This window comes from Lissotriton vulgaris, unplaced genomic scaffold (genome assembly GCF_964263255.1).
Source record: "Lissotriton vulgaris unplaced genomic scaffold, aLisVul1.2 SCAFFOLD_537, whole genome shotgun sequence".
Taxonomy (NCBI): Eukaryota; Metazoa; Chordata; class Amphibia; order Caudata; family Salamandridae; genus Lissotriton; species Lissotriton vulgaris.
In genome coordinates, this window is record NW_028247700.1 from 672141 (window position 1) to 690126 (window position 17986).

Here is a 17986-nt window from a genome sequence, read left to right on the forward strand (position 1 = left end):
GCAACGAAAGACTTCCTGAGACAGGCACATGTCCGACAGGGAGGGAAACACCCTGCTCAGGCGATCCGCCTCCGAGTTCAAAATCCCAGGCAGATGTAAAGCCCTCAGAGACAACAAGTGAGACTCCGCCCACAGGCCTATCCTCTGAGCCAACAAATTGAGGGAAGCCACCCTCGCGCTCCCCTGGCGGTTGATATAACACACCACCACCGTGTTGTCCGACCGCACCATCACATCCCTCTGGAGGACCCAAGGCAGAAAATGAGACAACGCCAATTGAACCGCCTTCAATTCCCGCCAATTTGAGGACATCTCCGCCTCCGGCACAGACCAAAGACCCTGCACAGACTCCTGACCCAAGACCGCACCCCAACCCAGTTCGCTGGCGTCGGTCGTCAGGACCAACCTCACTTGGGACACAAAGGGCGAGTCCTGTAAGAGGTTCCGATCCACCAGCCACCAGGACAACTCCCGGGCGATGGACACACTCCCCGGAACCAACAGCTCGTAATTCAGAGAGGCCGGATCCCAATGCTCCAGAAGATGATTCACAAGGGGGTATAAGTGTAAGCGGGCCCAAGGAACAATCATCACAGTTGCTGACATCAGCCCCTGAACACGCAACCACTGGCGAGCCGTGGAAGACCGAGCCCCCAACACCTTCTTCAGTTCGTCCACAAGAGTCAGTCTGCGGTGTTCCGACAGGAAGACCTTCCCCAACCTGGTGTTGAACACCCCCCCAATGAACAACAGTTCCTGAGTGGGGTGAAGATGGGATTTTTCCAAGTTCAGAATCCACCCGAACCGTTGAAGGAGACTGCAAACCTCCCGGGAATGTGACTGAGCCTGAAGGAAAGAAGAGGAAGAAATCAGCCAATCGTCCAAGTAAGGGAAAACCTGTATACCCTTAGCATGCAACAAACCCACCAAGGGCGCCAACACTTTAGTAAACACCCTCGGAGAGGCAGACAGGCCAAAGGGCAATACCTGGAACTGGTAGTGATCCACCCCTACACAGAAACGCAGGAACCTCTGGGAATCTGCGTGCACTGGCACATGAAAATAGGCGTCCCGTAGATCGAGAGAAGCCAGGAAATCTCCCACCGACAGGAAGGGAAGAATCAACTGCAGAGTCACCATTTTGAAGGACCGATGAGGGATACACAAGTTCACCGCCTTCAGATCCAGGACCGGACGGAAGTCCCCATTTGGCTTTTGGATCAAAAACAGGATTGAGTAAACCCCCCGACCCTGTTGTCTCACAGGCACCCTCACCACAGCACCCTTTGACACCAAGTCCCGAACTCCGTCCAATAGAGCACGACATCTTGCCAGAGACCTGGGAACAGGGGTAGCTTTGAACACATCCACCGGAGGAGTCCCAAATTGTATTCTGTAGCCCAGCCGTACCACCTGTAGAACCCACAGATCCCGAACGAACTCCTCCCAGACAGGTAAAAAAGAGGTGAGGCGACCCCCAACCGGCACCTCCAAGGAATCCAGCACATAGTCACGACTTGGAGGGACCTGCAGAAGAGGAAGCACCTTGTTGACCCCGGGACTTGTGGAAGGAAGGGACACCCCGGCCACGTCCCCTACCACGAAAGGGCTGAGCAGCCATCTTAGATTGAAACGCCTGCCCAAAAGCCCGCTTATAACCCGCAAACTTCCCTTTCTGAGAAGAGCGGACCGGAGCCAACAATTTCTTGTCCTCAGCTGTCTTTTTAATCAAAGCTTCCAACGGCTCCCCAAACAGCTTAGAGCCCGTGAAGGGAATCTTCATCACGGCCGCCTTCTGAGCAGCTTCCGCCTTCCAAGACTTAAGCCACAACTGCCTCCTAGCAGCAACCGAGGCCCCAGCAGCCGCCGCCGCAGCACTAAGGGAGTCGAAGGACAAGTCAGCCATGAAACGCAACTGCTGTTCCAACATAGACAAAGACTCAGAGGGATCCTCTTCCTGCATGAGCTGCGCAGAAATACCCTGACAGTCCTTAAGAAGCGACTGAACAAGATAGCTGGTGTAAGCAGCAGACCGAACAGCCAGATTGGAGGCTGCAAAGGACCGCTTCAAGGCCCCCTCGACACGCTTGTCCCCAGGATCAGAAGGCACCTCATCTTCAGACACCACCAGGCTCTGAGACGCCATACCAGCCAGCAGAGAATCCACTTTCACCACAGCCGGAAACTCCTCCGCGAAGCCCTGCAAGGGATACCTCTTAGCCAGAAACCGGGGAAAGGCATGCCTGTCAACATCCTTCCACTCCCCCTCCAGCACCTTCCTCACAGACGTATGAATGGGGAGGCTTTCCGGATCTTTCTTCAGGTAATTGGCGAAGAAGTCTTCAGACTCTCCACCCTCCACAGGATCAGGGAATCCCAGATTGTCTCGAACATGCTGCATAACACAGCGAAGGTCAGCCCCTTGGACAAAACGACCCTTCACTTCCTCATCAGAGTCAACGTCCGGATCTACCTCAGCCGAGGCATCCAATTTCTGTCTCTTAGGCCCCTTGGGATCATGAGCCACAAAGGCCGCCGCCACAGCAGCCTCAATCATTTTTTGAATATTCGCCATGGAAGGAGCAGTGGAAGAACCAGCGACCACCTCCCCATCCTCACAGCCGAGTTCACGCACGTCTGCACCTCTACCCTCCATGTTGTAAACAGGAGAACAGAAATCCAGACCCCAAGATATACCCAGACCAATCAAAGCAAAAATCCCCAAGGGCCAACCAGGGAAAGCCACCTAGACCTGGAGCCAATCCCTACACAGGACCGAAGGCCGGCCTTCAAACCGCCCTATCAGAGAAGACTACCAAACTACAAAAGGAAAAGACTGAACAGGGCCCAACTGTAAGGATACAAAGAAACCCAGAAGACCCCGTCCCAGGAACCAGTGAACCCAGAGGTAAGAACTCCCCAACTCCCCAGCAGAACTCCACAGCAGGGCAGCAAGAGGCCAAGACACAAAATCAAGCCCCATGCAAATCCCTCCAGTAAAAAACGGCAATAAAGCAAAATTGGACCGCCAGTAGAGGGAGCTCCAACAACAGAAACGCGGGGAAGAGAACACTAACCCAGGAAACAAACATCAAAGTCGGACTGAACCTAAACATCGGGCCCCCACGGACCAAACAAAGGCAGTCCCCCCCCCCCTCCCCGCAACCCCAGACTCCACCAAGGATTGCAGGAAGCATAAAGAAAAAGGGGAAAAACACGGGCTCGAAGAAACGATCCCCGAGAGTTACAGACAGAGAAGCCAATCCGGCACGCCCTCGGCGCGCTGAAAAAGCCAGCCACACACCCCCCCTCCCTCCCCGGGTGTACCGGCTAGAGCAGGGAACGAACCCGGAAGAGGGGAGGCTGCAGCAGGGAGTCACCACCCCACAGCAGGCAGTCCGGACCCCCAACCCCACGGTCCCGCTACAGCAGGGACTCAAAGCAAATGCCTACAAGTAAAAGAAAAACAGGCACAATAGGGGTAAAAAACGGGCGCTTTTGCATCCCGTTCCACACTTACCAGATAGGAGGCCAATTCCAGTGCCCCCCTCGACGAAGACTGCTCGGAAGTGATTGCGCAGAAAAAACAAACAGGTTGTTGATTGGCAGGTCACAGGGTTATATGCCTCAGGGTATGGGTGTGGCCTGGAGGGAAGGGATGGGTTTCAAGTTGCTTGGGAGTTTCTGGTGGGAGGAGCTATGCTCATGTAGTTAGGACTGGGACGGGGAGGGCTGACGAGGAGGTAATGCAGGCAGGAGCGCGACGGCCTTCTAGCCACTGGTCTCTGCCGGGCCATTACTGCGGCATCCGCTGTGACTCTCACTGCAGTAGCTCTCCCAGCAGCTCTCACCCCCTGCTGGTCTAGCAGGTCCGGCGGCTCTCCGTACTCACGCCACACACTGCAGCTCTTTGGGGGGAGACGAGAGGAGAGGAGGTGGGGAGGTGGGGAGGTAGGGAGGTGAGGGGGGAACACCTCCAGAACGCCGAGACGCTGAGTCGCTGAACACTGCCGCGGCTCCGGCTGCGACTGCTCTCACCTCCTGCGGGTGTGGCAGCTCCCACGGCGGCTCTCCTGTGCTCTGCTCAACTGCGCCCTCTGTCACAGAGTAGCCGCTCCTGCCTCGTAGAAATGTCTGCAAATGTTCTACGGGTCACTGCCCGCTGGGGGGGCTACTCACTGCTCCCGCTCCCGCCGTGTGGTTGCTCGCGGCTCCTGCTATTTAGGGGTTTGTAGTGGTTTGCGGCTCTCGCCGCACTGGGGGGTTAATTGCGGCTGCTTGCGGCTCTCTGCCGCGTCTCAAATAGTTTTGCTGCTGTGCCGAGCTTATGGCTCCTTTGGGGCGTCCTGCAGCATCCTGCGGCGTTGGAGCCTCACCTTGCTCACCGGGCTCACGGGGGAGGATCCCGGTGCTCTGCCCGGGGGTCCGGCACTCCGATACTCCGGTACTCCTCCCGATACTCTGCCCCCGCCTAGATAGCTTCTGGCGTTCTGGCGGTTGCGATGGCGGCACGACTGCTCCGCTCCGCTCTGCTCTGCTCCGTGCTGCTCTACTCCGTGCTAACAAGAAGATTAAGCCAATCTTGCCATGTGTTAAGGAGAGAACATAAGCATTTTGGCATTGGTTAGCAGTGGTAAAGTGTGCTGAGTCACAAGGCCAGCACAAATAAAGTCAGGAAAATAGGAGGTCTGAAGGTAAAAGGTTGGGGGGCAACCACACCAAGGATGCCAGAGCTAATAACAGCGAGATAGAAGCTGCAGATAAATCAATTTTGCCAGGGTCTAAATAGCCCTCTTATGTCCTGTGACTGTCCATGAGTGATTATTATCACCCCTGGTTAAATTCGAGGTGTTAGGAATTTAATCGGCCACCTGCATTCACGCTCATAATGATTTACAGCATGAGCCAATTTTAGTTTGCCCAATATTTTGTGAATATTATTTAGCCTCAGAATGTATTATTCAGTGCGGATAATCGCCATACAAAATCCAGCAGAGACCATCACAGTTCATTTCGAATGTAGTAATTAAAGAAAAAATGAATGAAAGATATGCTCTGGTTGTACAGCTCGTTTAGTTTAAATTTAGCATACTGAAGTAGATATTTTGCCTTGTATTTCAGGATGCGCTGTATCTTCTGATACTGTGCTAGCATTTTTGCTGGAATTTTTATTTTCAATATTGTAGGCACATCCAGGGCAAACATTTGTCTCCCTATGTGTGAGAGAATATGACTGATATTTCACCTTCAGAGCTTAAGTATAATGTGCCTCTTCTATTATATCTGCTCTTTAAGTGACTAGTCTCATCTCACAGTCACTTACATGGAAATCAGACTCCATCTAATGCGCTGGATGAGTGCTTGAGGCATCCTGGAATCTGAAGAGTGGGTTTCTGAAGACAGTTCAGCAGGTGCATCCTCTCATTGTAGAGACAGATTTGGGTTTAACTAGAGAGTCAATGGTTTGAATCGCTTAGCGTGAAAGCCACATGTTTTCTTCTTAGGGCATCCAAGAGGGGCTGTGTAACAGAAGCACTTTTTTAACACCATAATACCGTCGTGTGTAGCCGTGCAATATAAATAGTCACTATTATTAAATGCAAGAAAGAGGAATACTATTTAAAAGGTGAAACGACTGCCCAGCAAAACGATAATAAAATGTAAGAATTTCTAAATCTGGCATACTTGTACATCAGTCTGGAGAGAACATGGATGGGGCAGCTGATTACACTCTCTGATTCCACTATTAAAAGATTGCAAGACGTCTGATCAGAGTCATTACACATTTTTCGATCATTTCATAGGATAGGCACAGAGCATGCAGTGAGTGGCTTGGAAAGTGCTCTCATTTGTAAAACACTGTTTGTGAAGATGTCTCACATTTCCATAGCGGAAATAAAAGGTAGTTAGAGAACCGCTAATGCAGCCTTTAATCACCACATTTCGTATGGCAAACGTGGGACCTGATTTAGTGTCACTAATAAACACAAGTGTTTCTGCACTGACGGATGCTGCTTGTGTCCATTAGCCTTACACTGAGAAGGAATAATATAGTAGCTGACATCTCTTCCTGTCCCAGAAGCCCTTGAGACCCCGTAAATCCTCCTACAGAATTAAGGAAAGACAGACAAGATGGAAACTTGAAAATGAAGTGTACCCATCTTAACCTAGAAACGCATATCCAATTTGCTACAACTGCAGTGAAATGAAAGCATGCCACACAGTTTATCACCAAATGCACAAAAAACTCGAGTAATATCTATTACATGCTTTGACATCCCAATTTATTTATTATTCTGTTGTTTGAAAGTCTTGCTTTCTGCGGAGACAAAGGACAGCAATAAACTGTTGATAATCTTTGGAGGAGCTAAGCAGTAAGACAGTAAAGAATATATATGTTAATGAAAGCAAAGTTTTTGAGTAAATTTTATTGAAACTTAAACTGACTGCCGACGAGCGCCGCCGATAGCAGCGCCCCAGCCGCCACAGGGCCGCCCGCTCAGCCTGATACCGTTTTCCCGCCGCTTCCTGCCTGCGGCCCCGCCCCCTCGCCAGACGATTGGTGAACGGGACCCGGCCTCCCAGCTGACCCGCCCTCCCGGCTCCCTTCTTAAGGGGACCCTGCACTCACCTGGGGAGCGACCACTGCGCCTCTGGCCTGGTTGTCCCCTCGCTCCTCTACGCTCCTGCTCCAGAGCTCCTTGCTGAGTGAGATCTTCACCGCCGCAGAGCGCCGCCGATAGCAGCGCCCCAGCCGCCGCAGGGCCGCCCGCTCAGCCTGATCCCGTTTTCCCGCCGCTTCCTGCCTGCGGCCCCGCCCCCTCGCCAGACGATTGGTGAACGCGACCCCACCTCCCAGCTGACCCGCCCTCCCGGCTCCCTTCTTATGTCGCCCCCTCAGCGACCGCGCAGCGGGCGCGCGCAGCGGGAGCACCGACTGAGCGCCGAAGGTGCGCCAAAGGTAAGCCCGTCTGCGCCCGTCCGCGCCTGGACCGCGCCCAGCGCCAGGACCCCTGGCCCCCGCAGACCCCAGCCCACCCGCTGGACCTACGACACCACCAAACTCTACGCACTCAACGCCGGAAGAATCCCGGGGTGCTACCGAGCCACCCCGAGACGCACCCACGGACCCTTCTGCTGCAACGCCTGCAAGTTCACCTGCATCCGGACCTGCACCACTCCAGCAGTGCTCAAGACCTCGACGAGCAACAGCAGCAGCCACCTAAAGTGCATCCTGCTCAACACCCGCTCCGTCCACAGACACGCCGTCGAGCTCTGGAACCTGCTCGACACTACTTCACCAGACGTCGCCTTCCTCACGGAAACCTGGATGAACGCCTCTTCAGCGCCCGACATCGCCATCGCCATCCCAGACGGCTACAAGATCATCCGAAAGGACCGCATCAACCACACCGGAGGAGGCATCGCCATCGTCCACAGGAACACCATCCGCATCACGACCAACACCGACGACACCCTCGCAACCGCCGAGCACCTGCACTTTCAGGTCCACATCAACCCCAAGACCACCCTCAGAGGCACCCTCATCTACAGACCCCCGGGACAACGCACACAATTCAGCGAAGTCATCGCCGACTTCATCAGCCCGCACGCCCTCTGCTCAGCTGACTACATCCTCCTAGGGGACCTCAACTTCCACCTGGAGAACAACAACGACCGCAACACCACCACCCTGCTGGACAACCACGCCAACCTGGGACTCAAGCAGCTGGTGACCACCCCCACCCATTACGCCGGACACACACTCAACCCCGTCTTCTCATCCAGCAAGGACGTCGCCTTCAGCCACGCCACCGGACTCCACTGGACGGACCACAGCTGCGTCCACTTCAGCTTCGGAAGGACCACGATCCACCACCACCAGCAACAGGTCGCACGCAGGAGCTGGAACAAGATCACAGCCGACCAGCTCGCGACCTCCCTGAACATGAACCCTCCTACCAGCACAACGAACCCTAGCCAGGCGGCCACCAACCTCACGAAGTGGATCAGCGACTGCGCAGACGAGCTCGCCCCCCTGAGGACCCCGCCCAGCAGACCCGGTAGCAAGAAAGCCCCATGGTTCACCGACGAACTCAAGAGCTCCAAGAAGAACTGCTGAACCCTCGAGAGAACCTGGCGCAGAGACCCAACACCGGACAACATGACTGCCCTCAAGCTCGCCACCCGAAAACACCACCAACTCATCCACGCCACCAAGAAAACTGCATTCAAGGAACGACTGGACAACAATGCACACAACAGCAAGAAACTCTTCAACATCGTCAAAGAGCTCTCCAACCCCAACGCTGGAAACAACGACATCACCCCTTCGCAAGACCTCTGCAACTCCCTCGCCTCCTACTTCCACAACAAGATCGCGGACATACACAACAGCTTCAGCACTCAACCGACGAACGCCACGACCGAACCACCGCCCCCCACCACCACCCTCCGCGCCTGGACTCCGATCAGCACCGAAGACACCGTCCGCACGATGAACTCCATCCACTCCGGATCTCCGACCGACCCCGGCCCTCACCACGTCTTCAACAAGGCCGACGCTGTCATCGCACCCCACCTGCGGGACATCATCAACACCTCCTTCGACACCGCTACCTTCCCGGAGAGCTGGAAGCACGCCGAACTCAGCGCCCTACTCAAGAAGCCATCGGCCGGCCCGACTGACCTCAAGAACTACCGCCCCATCTCACTGCTCCCGTTTCCTGCAAAAGTCATCGAGAAGACCGTCAACAAGCAGCTGGCCGCCTTCCTCGAGACAAACGGATCCCTCGACCCCTCGCAGTCTGGCTTCCCGGCCAACCACAGCACCGAGACCGCCCTGATCGCAGCCACCGATGACATCCGAGCGCTGCTCAACAACGGAGAAACAGCGGCCCTCATCCTCCTCGACCTCTCCGCGGCCTTCGACACTGTCTGCCACCGTACCCTAGTAGAACGCCTCAGCAACGTCGGAGTCCAGGAGAAGGCACTGGAGTGGATCATCTCCTTCCTCACCGGAAGGACACAGAGAATCCGTCTCCCTCCGTTCAGATCTGAAGCCACCGAAGTCATCTGCGGCGTCCCTCAAGGCTCCTCGTTCAGTCCAACCCTCTTCAACGTCTACATGAGCCCCCTCGCAGACATCGCACGCCAGCACAACCTCAACATCATCTCCTACGCCGACGACAACCAGCTGATCCTCTCCCTCACCAACGACCCCGCCAGAGTCAACCTTCACGAAGGGATGACAGAGGTAGCCGAATGGATGAAGAACAGCCGCCTGAAACTGAACTCGGACAAGACGGAAGTCCTCATCCTGGGATCCTCACCCACCGCTTGGGATGACTCCTGGTGGCCCCCCGCCCTAGGCAGCGCACCCAAACCAACAGACCACGCACGCAACCTGGGCTTCATCCTGGACTCCTCCCTCTCCATGACCAGACAAGTCAACGCCGTCTCCTCGTCGTGCTTCAACATCCTGCGCATGCTACGTAAGATCTTCCGGTGGATGCCCACCGAGACCAGGAAGACGGTCACCCAGGCCCTCGTCACCAGCCGTCTGGACTACGGCAACTCCCTCTACGCCGGAACCACCGCCAAACTCCAGAAGAGACTCCAGCGGATCCAGAACGCCTCAGCACGACTCATCCTGGACATCCCCCGTCGCAGCCACATCTCTGGACACCTGAGAGACCTGCACTGGCTCCCGGTCAACAAGAGAATCACCTTCCGTCTCCTCACCCACGCACACAAAGCCCTACACAACCAAGGCCCAGGATACCTCAACAGCCGCCTCAACTTCTACGCTCCCAAACGCCAGCTTCAATCGACCGGCCACGCCCTCGCCGCCGTCCCCCGCATCCGAAGAGCCACCACAGGGGGACAGTCCTTCTCCTACCTCGCCGCCAAGACATGGAACTCCCTCCCCACCCACCTCCGCCTGAACCAGGACCACCTCGCCTTCAGGAAGCAACTCAAGACCTGGCTGTTCGAGCAGTAGCGGACCCCCCTCCCCCAGCGCCTTGAGACCCTCTGGGTGAGTAGCGCGCTATATAAATGCGATGATTGATTGATTGATTGAGAGTGCACCTTCCGAAGAGAGCTGAAAACCATACTGTTCCCCAAAGACTAACGTACAAACTGAGGGTTGCTCAAAACCTAACAGCACCAGAGAGGAGTAATTTCGGAATAACCAGCGCGGGGACACACTAGTTAGTGTAACCATGTGCTTTATAAGCTTTATAAATAATAAGCCTGAGAGGCAAGGCACCCGGTCCCTACGGGGTCCCGGCGGATTAATACAAAAATAATGTTGGTCTCTGGGGCCCGATCCTCACCCGACTTTTTAATGCCACATTTTGGAATGGCCTCCTATCTACCTGGTGTGAATCAGTCATATTACCAATATTTAAAAAGGGGGACAGAGCAAGCTGCCATTGTTATCGCCCAATATCGCTTCTGGACTCCACCATTAAGGTTTTTGGTCGAGTGACTTTAAACAGGCTTCAAAGGTGGGCTGATGAAAAAACAATAATCAGTGATTTGCAATATGGTTTTAGGAAAGGGCTCAGTACCATTGACCAATGTCTGAATTTGCATATCCTAATAGAAAAATATACAAAAGCCAAGGATGGTCGCATGTTTTTAACTTTTGTAGACTTATCGTCTGCCTTTGATTGCGTCACACACAGCAAGCTTTGGCTGAATATGGAACAATTAGGGGTAGAAACATCAATTATTAATTTTCTCCGGGAACTTTACCTAGGTGCATCCGCCAAAATTAGACACAGGAAAAATGGTGAATGCACAGAATCATTTGGTATCGCTAGGGGTGTAGGACAAGGCTGCGTCTTGGCTCCGTTTCTCTTTACGCTATACATTAATGATGTTGAGATTACATTGTTAAGGGAGTGTAAGGATATGCCGATGGTCGGGAAGAGATCAGTCCAAGCACTGTTGCATTCGGACGACGCAGTCATGATGGCCAGAACTCCAGTGGCCATGCAAAGTATAGTCACCTTCTTTGCAGATTTCATGGTAGGTTTGGACCTAAGGATAAACTGTTCAAAGACCTTTACCATGACCTGTGGCTCGGGTGCACATAAAAAGAGAAAGTCAATTTTTATTGGTTCTTGCCCAGTTGATTTTACCTCAACTTTTTCTTATTTAGGAGTCTTGTTCGACCAAACGGTTCTATGGAATAATACAATCAAGACCAGAAAGCTATTGTTCTGCAAATCAAATGCACATGTGAAATCACTACAGGTGGTGGAAAACGTCTTCATGAAATACCTCCTAGCCGTTCCAGAAAGTGTTTCCACATATGTTTGCCATGCAGAACTCGGGGGACCGTATTTAGAAGACATTATAAAGGTGGCCCCGGTACTGCTATGGCATAGGGTCTGGACCACCGAGGAATGTAGATAAAACCTTCCATTGTGAACAAAGTGACTAGGTTAGATAATGGTGGCAAGATCGGATGGCTATGTTATGTGAAGAAGTTTCTCACTGACTTAGGTTTGGCAAATTATTATGATGAACCATCCTCTTTGTGTAATATCCCCAGGAAAACCCTGAAGGAAAAGTGCATGAGTTACCTGTATGAGCGCATAACCATCACAGAAATGATGAAAAAAACGGTGATTGCGCACAAGCAAATTGTGAATACTAGTAAAATGCAGCCATATGTTAAATTACAAATGAGTGAATGTGAGAGGTTCCTATTTACTCGATTTAGATTTAATTTGTTATTCAGGTCACTCAGCTTCCCCAACATGAATGATTGGTCGAAACATCTAAATAAATGTCCATGCGATGATTTGTCAGAACAATCAGATATACACATCTTTTTTTTCTTTAAATTGTATTCAATTCCTAGACGAGGATGGGTTGTTCCCTTATTGAAGACCATGGAAATAAATCGCTGTCGCCCTGCCTTTTTAGCTGTACAGACACTTGATAATATTTTAACCGTTGTATCGATTTCTTCGTTTTTAAAATTGTTTTTTAAATCTCGGAAATCTATTATATTCTGAAATGGGATGAGTCGACATTGGTGCATTGGATGAATTTGATATGTATTGTTTTTTCTTTTTTAACAACTGTGATTTTATCTGAACTTTTATAGTTGTTTTGTTTTAATAACCGAATAAAGTAAGAATTGAATTGAATTGAATTGACTGGGCATGTGAGATCTCGCCATGCCCTCATTGATCGAATATGACCTTCTAACAATATCCTATCATTGCCCTACGTACATGATGTCAATAAGCATGTGTGGAGATATGTCCAAGTCTGTTGCATGACACAAGTAGTATCTCCATTTAGCATTGATAACAAGCCTCACTTGGCAAATCTACTCACACTCTACAGGGTGGACAATGTTTGTTGTGATGAGAGTCATTGCATGTCACATCCCAAGATAGAACACACCACATGCACATAGAAGCCGATTAGTTAGGGCACATAACACCAACCTGCTATTGGAATCACAATGTCTGTTTCAGTGAAGCTGTGTTGGCAATAGGGACTTAGCCTTAAGTGCAAGTGCACTGTCAGCCATTTCCTGTGGCTTAACCATTCCTTGGAAACAAGAAACCCTCTCATGCTGTGCTCACTGTGAAAGAAGAGGGCAATATGTCCAGGGATGAGTAGTGCACTGCACTTAGCACATAGTCAGATTCTGTTTCACCATTTCAAGTGTGGCATCACTATGAGGCAATGACAAAAATAACAGCGTGGAATAGTGGGCATGACACTGGCACTACAGGGAGCAATGCTACATTTCCCTCCTGTTTGCTGCACAACTGTGTTCTGCCTTGTGCAACACACATTTGATCAGCTAATTTACAACATTGTGCATGGGCAGGAGGGTGAGCCACATGAACAACCAATGTCAATAATGATGACAAACTTGCACTACGCAGCAAGTATGCATATGTCTTTGCATGTTAGATGGACTCAGTGCCAGGTTCTTGTGACATGAAGTGTGTGGACATAAACTGTGGCACACAGTGCAGACATCCATCATCATGATGGACAAGAGTTGCAATGTCAATGTCTGTTCAAGACCATGTTCCAACATTGTGTTGCAAATGTGCATCAATGTGTCTTCCAGCTCTGTGAGCCACACATGAGATGTTCAACTTTACAAAAGAGTGTACCTAGTCTAGGCCATTACTCCAACTTGCCACTCGCAGTTCACTGTGCTAAACTCAAAAGGATCCTGACACTATCCGTCCAGCTAAGTAACATGTCATGACCACACATACACATTCAAATAATTGCCCTCAGATTGAAGAAGTTGGAAACAAGGTAAAAAGCAACACTCCTCCAAACCACTTCAGACATAAGTGCTAACTAGATTCTAAAACAGTATGAATTTAACAAAATAAACTACCCTAAACTGACACTAAGCACTACTACAACTAACCTAATCTTAACTAACTATGATAAAGTGAATAATAACCCTAACTATCTAACTCTACTTATACTAAACACACAACATTTCTGACATAAACCACTCTCCCACCCTTAAGCTCATCAGAAGACAGGACAAATACATCTTAGCTAAACATAAACCTACTACACAGATATCATACACAAATATATATTTTTTTGTTTTTTTAATATTCTTTGTGGAACAGAGACATTAACCCCCCACCCAAAGGAAAAGAAAACGTATCCACAAATACTACAAGATAATAAATATAAACTTTTGCTAAAAACTAACACTACCTATCACTACACTACAACTACTCTACCTAACAAATAAAATACTAACCTATCACTAACTACTAAGTATGAATTACATTGGGGGAACGTAAAAAAGGGGGACGGGGCTCCATTAGCCAGTTCAAAATGGGAGACCCAGGGCAGCCTTCATGCCCTGCATGTGGGTGGCCCACTCAGACATCTCACATTCTAAATGTGCTAACCTGACATTCATATCCATTATAGCATGGCGGTCCCACATGGTAAACAGGACCAACTGATCAGATCCTACTGCTGCCAATGTAGCTTGTCCTTGAGTCTGTGAGGGGGCACCAGAATGTGTTGTGGATACTGAGGTTCTTCCAGGGGGATGTGCAGATCTCTGCCCATGTTGGGACTCATGCCTGTCACCAAAAGTCCCCGGTCTGGCCTGTGTCACATTCTGGCTGTGTCCTTGCTCTACATTGGGCACCGAATTCCACCTGCCAGCTGCTCGGTCAGCTTGATGCCTCCTTGACATGTTGCGGTATCCCATCGCCACCTTGCAGATGTGGAGACACCGGTCCTTCCCTACCTTGAATGCATGGACCACCTCTGGCGACATGATGTCTGTCAAAGAAGAGCAATGAGCAAATGTGAGTCATGAGGACTATGTCAATTTTCTCCATTTAACACAGAAACACTAGGTCAGTGCAACATGGGAGTCTACACTCTAAAAAATTGTGAAGTTTGAAAATACCATGTACAATGCAATGTAGAATCATTGATCAGTTACTACATGCTGGCAACACTGACATGACAGTACATGGCAAGTGATTGGTAGTGTCACAAGCCCATGACACTGTCAGGCACAAAGGTACAAGCCAATATCGACACCATAACGTCCCTTTCAAAGACATTGTTGTGGAGAAAGGGACTGAACCTTATGTACAAGGCAGCATTAAGACACGTAATGTGGCTGTGACACAACCGCGCCAGAGACCCTGACTCTTAATACGGCTACCTCTACAACTCATCCGCCATTGTCACACGCAACCCCAGAAGGAAGTACAACTGACAACAGGCCACAATGAACACCACCCACGGCCAGTTACCCTGCCTCTATTGACGCATGACCTTCCCTACCGCCACCACCGCCAACACCGCCAATGAACTAAGATGCATCCTAATCACCATGCACTCCCTTCACAGACGCACAGTGGACATCTGATACTTCCAGGTCACACTACGACCCAACATCGCTTTCTTTTTTGGACAGCTGGGCCACCAAATCCTCTGCCCCTGACATTGCCCTCAGAATACCAGACGGATACAAGATCCAGAGGGAGGACTGCCCCAACCCCAGCAGGAGGCCTCACCATCATGCATGAAAAAGTCCCTCTGCCTTTCCACCTTCAGCAACACATTTTCTACCACTGAAGACATGGACTTCCAGGTCCAGCCCAGCCCTCACTCCACACTCTGCTGCACACTTGCCTACATACCCCCCCGGACACATGGACTGCTTTAACAACACCATCAACAACCATTTCGCGCCCCACACCATCACCTCCATGGACTACCTACTCATCCTAGACCTGGATTTCCACCTCAACAACCCCAAAGACACCAACTCCACTACCCTCTGGATGAAGAGCTTGCCAACATGTGAATGACACAACTCTTACCCACACTGACCCAGAAGGCAGGACACATGCTCGACCCCTTCTTTGCAGGAGGAAACAGCATACACTTCAGCCACACCACAAAGCACTCATGGACTGACCATCACTTCGTACACTTCTTTGGCAACCAGAACAAGCTGGACACACCTGCACACTGCACCATGCAAAGGAACTGGAGCTGAGTCACCGATGAGCAGATGTAATCAACCCTCAACTGCAACTCCCCCAACACTGCATTAGACTCCACATGTACTGCCAGGGGATCCCACACATGCACAGACAAACTCACCCTGCCACACAACTCCGACAGACAGCGCAGCAGCAAATCTGCATATTTTACCACCAAACTCTAATATACCAGACACACCTGCAGACCCATGGAGAAAAACAGGAGAAACTGCAAGACACACTTTAACTTCTAGACATACAAGCACACCATGTCCAAATACCACCAACTAATCAATAGAACTGATAAGAACTTCATCAATGACATAATCAACCTCCAGTTTCCCCATGACATATAGAGGATCATTCCTACTTGCCTCCCCCCTCATCTGGAGGGTTGACTGATGCTCGGAGTGCATCCATTGCTGTGAGTGGACCTCATGAGCCTGGACCGCATCGCCCGGGGCCAATTCTACGCCTACGAGCCAGAATCGTGGGAGCTGCAGGCAATCTAGCGAGGAGCCATAACAGACGTCTGTATATGCACCAACAGAAGGGACGGTGACGGGCTGCTGTACATTTTTGTGGTTTACACATACGAGCCTCCAACTGGTGGATGGTGGCGAAGGATGCAGTCAGCACACGCTCCAGTTTTGTGAGGTACGGTGGAGAGTGATACTGGCGCTGAATATGCCGACGACATCTGAGTCTCATTTGATGCTGAGTTCAAGCACAGGACACCAGTGGCGTCAAGCTCAAGCCTCAGCTTGGCAGGTCCAGCCGCTGGAGGGCGCAAGGGAAGTGCGTGGCGCGAGCCCGATCACTGAAGATCTGGAGAGATGAGACAGCCCAGCCGTGGCACGAGGCAGCAGGCTTTGCTTCTATTCATGCAAGGGGCTGGATGGAGAGGATCACGACATTAAGGAGCGAACTCTGTTTTGCTAATACACATCCATGCCTGACTCTAGAATGGAGGACTGACTGCTAGTGACCATTTGGCCCCTCTGTTTTCAATACATGTCCATGCCTGGCTCTAAAATGGAGGGCAGACACTAGCAGTTGTGCAGTATTCCAGGACATTCTGGTTGTCTTTTTTCCTAACTTCATTCCTGGAAACCATTTTAAAACCCATCTGGGCTCCCACAGCCTTTAGTTAAGCCTCCCCGCAAGCTAAAATTAGAAAGAGGACTGATTCCCTGGAGAAAAAGAAGGTTCCAAGCTGGAAACAAAAAAGGGTAATAGGACTTCCAGCACATAAGCAGAAGCTCACTAAGCCAAAGAATCACCCATCTTGGAATGGTATTGTCTGCTCCCACTCACACCAACAACAAAATTGCAAGTAAGGTGCCATAGTAAACCGCACAGTGAAGATCTCAAGCTGAGATCCCCTTTCCGGCTGTGCAGACAATCAGCAGTTTGCACCGAGGTAGGGCAAAATGGCGGCCACAGCCATATAATGGTATGTAAAGGTCTACTTTCAGCCAGCCACCCAACAGGAAGAGACAGCGAGCTGCCCTGGAAGCATTCCACAGAGGAATTGGTCTAAGACACAACAAGCCCTTCACACATAGAAAATAAAATAGGACTACGCTCCTGCTGGCCCTGATAATTGAAAGAGTTATAGGACTATCTATCCGGCTCTAAGAACATATACAAACGTGGTGGGCATCTTGGACCGACCACATCACAATGGCTTAGCCCCTAAACCTTCCATACAACACCCATTTTCTTACTCGCCACCAAGTATACAGATCAGAATGCTTTCCTGCTGAAATGATATAGCTGCATAGGCTGTAGCTGCCCTGTCTGTAGATACCTCGCCTTTCTGCGACCTCCTAGAAGTCATCCTCAGCCTTATGCTCTGGAGAGTCAACCATCAGCCCTAGAGCAACAGCACAAAATCTCTATACTACTCGCACTTTCCCCTCTACGGAACGCTTGGAAACCCTAGCCCACCTTTCCTTATAGGGTGCCTGCCCCAGTCACCATGCCATACGCCACATCCCCCACTCCAACCCCGCCTCTGCAAACCACTTAAAACCGCACGGCCTGAACTCCCTCGTGATCAGCTCCCCCCTAACCTCTCACCCAAATCACAAAAAAACCTTTAAACAAAAACTGATCAGACAACATCCTGAATCACAATTCGTGGACATCTATCATGCGCCTCCAAAGGATACGTAAAAATGGATCTCATCTTCCACACGGAAAGACCTGAAACATGGAACTCCATCCTCAGATCACAACTCAATATCTCTAAAATGACTAACACGTCCCATAGCTGCAAACTAACTTTCTCAGCCCCTAACCTCACTAGGCGAAATGGAAACACCACTGCGACCATCTATTCTAATGGCACAGTCCTGATAGGAGCCAACAATGACAACTTAGAAATCTTTGATGCTCTCTTCCCATCCCTCCGGATTTCCCCCTCCTACGCA

At 50.8% G+C, this 17986-nt stretch overlaps 1 protein-coding gene across 1 annotated transcript; it reads right to left on the minus strand.

Annotated features, from left to right (window-relative positions):
• Positions 1 to 1510: 1510 nt before the first annotated feature.
• On the minus strand, positions 1511 to 2656 carry LOC147665072 (lamina-associated polypeptide 2, isoforms alpha/zeta-like). Its single transcript, XM_086949780.1, has one exon. The coding sequence runs from the start codon at positions 2654 to 2656 to the stop codon at positions 1511 to 1513; it is 1146 nt and encodes a 381-aa protein (XP_086805906.1).
• Positions 2657 to 17986: the final 15330 nt, after the last annotated feature.

Excerpts from the sequence above, each read along its gene's own strand:
- LOC147665072 (XM_086949780.1), bottom strand. The coding sequence starts at position 2,656 with ATGGAGGGTAGAGGTGCAGACGTGCGTGAACTCGGCTGTGAGGATGGG.